Below are 6,329 nucleotides of genomic sequence, written 5' to 3' on the forward strand. Positions count from 1 at the left end.
GGTAGGCGCCGCCGGGCGGGCAGCGGGCGGCGGGGAGCGGGGCGGCCCCGCGCAGGTGCGGCCGGGCCGGAGCGGGGCTGCGAGTCGCCCCGAGGGCGGGGAGAGGCCGCGAGATGCGCGAGATGCGCGAGGTCCGCGGGGCGGGCGGGAGGAGCGCCGCGTCCGGTGGGTGCTGCTGCGGGGAGACGTGGCGCGGCCGCCGCGAGAGGGGAAACGGAAAGTGTTTTGTTTGGAGAACCTCCGTCAAACTGCATGTCATTTGTCGTGTCTGATTTATTGCCCGCAGGATCGCATTACAGGGGAATTTCAAATCCTGCAGCGGCATCCAAGATCGCATACTTTAAAAGGAAATATGTGGAAGAAGAGGATTTTCACCCGCCGCTCAGCAGCTGCGCGCACAAAGTACGTTTCCCAAGAGCCGCTATTTTTACCCCGCGCGCCGGGCTGGGACGCGCCTGCAGCCTGCACGCAGGCAGGTGGCCGTCACTCGCTGTGCGCTCCGTGCTGCGGGCATCGCGCTGCCCGGGGAGCTAAGGCAGCCGTCTGAGCCTAAACGCTCAGCTAACTTTTTTCCCCAGATTCTTTTGTTCCTGGGTAGGTCATCCCATGCGTACAGAAGTAGGGCTGGAACGCCAGTCGTGAGAAACGGAGCAAATAGGGCCCTGCTTCCTTATGCATCCCACGCCTTCCCCTGGGGAGGACACTCAGCAGGTTCCCTGTGGGCTGCAGATGAGCAGAGGGCTTGGCAGGCAGCGTCGCACCTTCCGTGGTTAATCCTGTTTGTTAAAAAGCCAATGATTCCGAAAGAACAGAATAGTAAGGAAAAGAGTATTTTATTTATTTTTTAACAAAAGCCATCAAGGGAGGGATTACAGCAAACACTTCCCAGGCCAGTGAGTACCTAAACTGAAATCAGACTTTTTGGTGGGAGGTTTTGTGCTGGTATTGGTAAGGAGCTGAGCACAGGGGTGGGGTGCTTGGGGACAGTGCAGACGTTGGGGCAAGGCCCCAACACCCTTGCACCCAAGGTACCTCAGCGCAGCCATGCGCCTAAAGCTTTTCCAGCACCTCTGCTGCGTCCCAGAGACAGCCTGAGTGGAGCAGGTCCTGCCAGTGCCCAGTGCCTGCCAGGACAGCGTGTAGGGCCTTCATGGGCCTCATACTGAGGAGGTATGGGTGGTGCTTCCCACATGCCTCAGAGCAGCCGAAGGAATTTCCAGCTACAGATAGCACTGGCTGGGAATGAGCCTTCAGCCGGGAGGTGGAGCAGAACACTTTGTCTGCTTCCGGGGTGATGTGCACCTAGCATGGAGGGTGTTAAAAGATGCCCTCTCCCACATGTTGCACCGATCTCTGTGTTCCACCAGCTTTGTTCTTGGGTAGTTGTTGGGTTCTGTATGGTGAAGAGGAGGAATGGTTGGTTACCTGTCCCCTTCTGGTAGTATATAGTACTTGGACATGGACCTGCTGGAGTGCATCTGGAGGAGAGCCACAAAACTGATCCAAGGGATGGAAGCACCCCTATGAGGACAGGCTGAGAGTTGGAACTGTTCAGCCTGGAGAAGAGAAGGCTCCGGAGAGACCTGATAGCAGCCTTTTAGTATCTAAAGAAGGGTCATAAGAAAGAAGGGGACAGACTCTTTAACAGGGCCTGCTGTGACAGGACAAGGGGAAGTGGTTTCAAACTAAAAGCAGGGAAATTTAGATCAGACATAGGGAAGAATTTTTTACAGTCAGGCTGATGAGGCACTGACTGTTGCCCAGAGAGGTAGTGGATGTCCCATTCCTGGAGACACTCAAGGTCAGGCTGGGGGGGCTCTGAGCATTTGATTGAGCTGTAGGTGTCCCTGTTCAGTGCAGGGGAGTTGACCTCGATGGCCATTAAGGGTCCCTTCCAACTTCAATGATTCTACCATTCTGTGATTCTACTATAGCACATTAACCTTTAGGCTTAATATTTAGAAAATTACTGTCAAACAAAGAAGAGTTTCAGCTGCAAACTTGCTTGCTTGGAAGCAGGGCCAATTTTTGCTTTTACGAGGTACTTTGCTGCTTCTGAGCCCTGCAGACAGGACCAGGCTGTGGAAAGAGCTGCAGGGCTGGGAGAGTTGAATGGATGTGAAAAGCAGCTGTGCTCTGAGCGCTTTCAGTCCTCATAGCTACGACTTCCACTCTGCAAAAATGCTGTAACCATGTGGGAAAGGGAAGAATGAGCAAGCCACAGATGGGGGGGGGGGGGGGTTAGAGCAGCCTGTCTTTGTGCTGTGCTTCTCTCCTCCTACACAAACCAAATTATTACTAAAAATGAAAATTAGTTAATGCTGCATACAGTAGCGTGTGTTACCCCCTCTCTGTTTTGATTCCCGGGGCAGCAACTGCAGTGTGGAGCAGGGGCCCCCCAGGGCAGTAACCTGCTCCTGCTGCCAGTGCTTGGAAAGCGAGCCCCCGTGGGACTGCAGCAGGGGGAACCGATCTGTGGGCTCCTGGCCAGGATCCCTGCAAATCCCCGTCCTCTCTTTGTTTCCTGACCTTGTCCCTGCCTCCCCGCATTCCCACCGGTCCCATGGAGTGCGCGGTGTCGTGCACGGGCCAACAGCTGCTCTCCAGATGCTGCGATGCTTTGAGATGGTTTCTCCCTGCCTCCCTGTGTGTGTTCCTATATGTGAGAGCGGCAAGCGAGGGCTTGGCAAATGGAGACCTCCTCGCCGAGGGCCCCTTCCACCAGCAGTGGGTGAAATGTTCTGGCACTCATTGCTGGCTGCATCCTGCAAAGCTTTGCCTCTCCTTGCTGCAAAGAGGCTGCAGGAAGAACCTGCGCCTGGCTTCAGGGCTTGGTGGGAGCCCCACAGTGGATGGGACTGGGTCCGTTCACATCAAAGAGCCCCCATCACCAAAGCAAAACAGTATGACAATTTTGTTTTAACCCCAAATGCTGAGAAAAAAAACACGTTCCACATGGGTGTGCAGCATGGGAAGCTGGTTTTAGTTGCCTGAGGAGGAGAAGGAGAAAGGCAATGGCATAGAATGAATACCCTGCTTCATTTTCTTTCTCTTGCCTGGAGCAAAGCCAGTTGACTTCAGTTCTGTATCTTCTGTCCTTTGTATTTTTAGACAATCTCAGTGTTTGAGGAACGAGCCCATATTCTTTACATGTCTTTGGAAAAGCTGAAGTTCATTGACGATCCTGAAGTCTACCTGCGGAGATCCGTCCTCATCAACAATTTAATGAAGCGAATCCATGGAGAAATCATCATGCAGAACAACTGGTGCTTCTCCGCATGCTCCTTTGGGGCTGCCTCGCCGCAGGAGTGGTTCGTGCCCCAGGACTGCCCCTACCGAAAGCGTCTTCGGATGGCCAAGGAGGAGTATGAGAAGCTCCACACATGCTGCTTCTATCAAGAATGCGGCAGTCACTACTTGAACCTTCCCTACTCGGTCAGTGCCAGCACGGAAAATACTTCTTCCTCCTCTCCCTCTTCCTCTTCATCCCCCATTTCATTGCCGAGCTGTTCTCAGCAGGTGGATTATGACATTGGCAGTGCCCCTTCTTACAGGAGTGACGAGCAGATACCTGCAAGTGAAATATTTGTCACTAATGCCAGGCCTCATGCTAATCAGGACAAGGCCAAATTCACTGACGAGAAGGGCTGCGAAGAACCTGAACGAGACAACGTGCCCCTAAACTGTGAACCTGTACGAGGCACTCATGCTTTTGAATGTAAAGGCAAATTTTATGACTATTTTGAGACTGGTTGTAATGACAAGAGTGATGTAAGCGAATCTTGGAAAAAATCCTTACGGAAAAAAGAATCTTTACCAAGTAATAAAATGTGCTGCAGCAAAGGAAGTAAAATATGAGGCATCTTTCTTGCTCCGTCGAAGCATGTGCGCTTGTCTATCAAATTTTTATTTTGAATGGATTTTTTATAGTTTTCTACAAACGATACAATCACGCCACAAACAGTAGAGTAGTTTTAAATGACTGGGGAGCAGATTGCGTAGCACGGTGCTCTGATCTGCATCAGCGGGCTATTTATAAGTGTGGAGACTTCATAAAGAACACAGTTGTGTTGCCACTTAGCGCTGTAGTCTGTGCAGCTATGGTGTAGCTTTTGTTGCTGAAAATACCAATCAGCCAGATGGGGAAAACGTATCGTTGTATACATCGCCGCCCCCAAGAAGTCTGCCATTAATTAAGAAGAACCTCCATTATGTTTACGAAGGAATTAGAAGTCTGGTAAACAAATTGATGCTACCAGCAAGGGCGATGTGCTCCCTCCGACTCGGTGTTTGCTCTGACAAAGGACTGGCTACGGGGACTGGGTTATAAACCGTCCTTACGTGTTGTACTGATACTTCTGAACTCCTGGATTCAGCGTCTTGTTCAACTGACAAAATGGGACATAGCATAAGGAAATAACCTGTTTGTGAGATCTTAACCAGAAACACAACATGCAACTCAAGCACTTGCGCATTGTCACCTTGGCTGTAGTAACTAATGGCGCTTGTTCTCCAGGGCAGGTTTTTTTTTTGGTGCCTTACTTTTTGTCTTAATTTTTGCCAGCGTGAAAATTAAGTATAAATCAGTGATACAGCAGGGATTTAACCTAAGCAGAAGAAAAAAAAGCACAGGGTGGATCAACATTATTAGAAACCTTTAACCTTTGAAGTACTGAGTTCAACTTCCTATTCAAACATCTCTGTTCTTCCTTTTTGATGCTCAATTGCTTTTTGATTTGCCATCCTTAGGAAGGGATTTAAGAAACAATAGAGAGATGTCTCTTGTAAACAAGCATTCGATGCTTGAGTGTTTCTATGGCAACTGTCTGTTGCTGGGGCTCTTTTTTTTCCCTCTTCGTATAATGAAGTTCATGAACCAGTGGCATGTTTTATACTTTATTCTGTTTCGCATAATTTCTCTCTTTTAGATTGCAAAAGCATGCGGGAGTTTTATATTACTTTTGCTGTTGATTTGAAAAAAGTCAACAAAAGAAAACAGAAAGCACAATGTTAATTAGTCAGTAATGTGGCGATAAACATGATTTTATCTGAATGAATGTAAGGCTTTTAATTTTAAAAAAGAACATTTTGGAGAAATGAGCTGAGGTTTCTGTGGCTAAGGACAACATTTAGTCATCCCTAGGTAGACTGTTTGCAGAACTGTGCTGTTGAAAATGCCCAGAAGACATTACCAGGATTGGAGTGAGCATTGTGAGTCCTAGATGTACCAAATTAATTAGTTCCCACAGTCTCCTTAACAACTGGCAGGATGTGCTCAGCAAAATAGCCACATCCAAGCCATGGCGGGCTCATAATAGCTGCCTGTTCCCACAGCATCATGCGTCCAAGTGGCGTCTTCCCTTCTTGGTTCATGTCCAGAGGACAAGATCCACCACAGTGCAGAGACCTCTGGGCTGTGATTTTTTAGGACAGCATGCACACCTCACTGTCCCATTTACAGTCTGGGCAGCTTTCATGAGTGAGTGCAGTGGTGACAGGGAACATGGTCCCTGCTTCCGAGCCAGGTGACCATAGGGAAACGTTGAAGATGTCTTACCACTGTTACAACCTTTGTGTTGACTGCGTGAATGGGAACTGACAAGTTTGTAAGGGTCATCGTTGTGAAGAATGAGAGTCTAAATCTCACCTGATTTCTCCAAGACAAAAGCTTTTTTATTAATAATAATAATATTAAATATAGATCTCATTCATACAGTGTATGAGTAGGATCATCATTTAGACATTTGTCCACATGGACCAATTTTTAAAAAAAAACTGATTTTTCTTGTGTTATATCCAGATAGTCCAGTAATGTCTGCTCTTTTCCAATATTTGATAAACACTTGATGTTTTAAGCTTAAATATTAGATGCTTGTATACTAATGTGTTGTTGTAGTAAAGTGAGATTTCCTTGATATATATTTATTAAAATGACCAAAATTCATTTTAATTTTACATCTCCAATGGCTACTGGATCCTTTCCCTGTGCTCCCCTCCCTTGCCCAAGGAAATCCCATTAATCCAATTGGAGCACTGCTCCAGTGCTGAAGAGGTCACACTGTGGTTGACACCCACTCCTGTAGTGGAGGCCAGGATGGAGCTCAGCATCACCAGGTCTCAGAGACCTTTAGGACAGGCTGAAGGTGCACCAGGAAGCAATAGGCTGCTCTGTGTTTAGCCAAACACAGCCCAAGGCAGAAATTGGCTAACAGTTTGTGGAGGGCTGAAAGCTTTTTGACTGGAAGAGCAGCTTGATCTTCAAGAGCAAGCCTGCACATACAAGGTATGGCAGTTTTTGGGTTGAATTTGCACCAGCTGAAGTGACATGA

The 6,329-nt window shown here is 48.4% G+C and overlaps 1 protein-coding gene across 1 annotated transcript in view; it reads left to right on the plus strand.

The window, feature by feature from the left end:
* SERTAD4 (SERTA domain containing 4) overlaps positions 1 to 5,929 on the plus strand; it is a 6,957-nt gene extending 1,028 nt beyond the window's left edge. The window contains 2 exon segments of the mRNA XM_042819765.1: positions 287 to 402; positions 3,112 to 5,929. Of these exon segments, the coding sequence (XP_042675699.1) occupies positions 287 to 402; positions 3,112 to 3,858 (863 nt within the window). The 3' untranslated portion in view covers positions 3,859 to 5,929.
* The last annotated feature ends 400 nt before the right edge of the window (positions 5,930 to 6,329 follow it).

The sequence above is a fragment of the Centrocercus urophasianus genome, unplaced genomic scaffold, assembly GCF_019232065.1.
Source record: "Centrocercus urophasianus isolate 14NV4802_14NV808 unplaced genomic scaffold, USGS_Curo_1.0 seq_10, whole genome shotgun sequence".
NCBI lineage: Eukaryota > Metazoa > Chordata > Aves > Galliformes > Phasianidae > Centrocercus > Centrocercus urophasianus.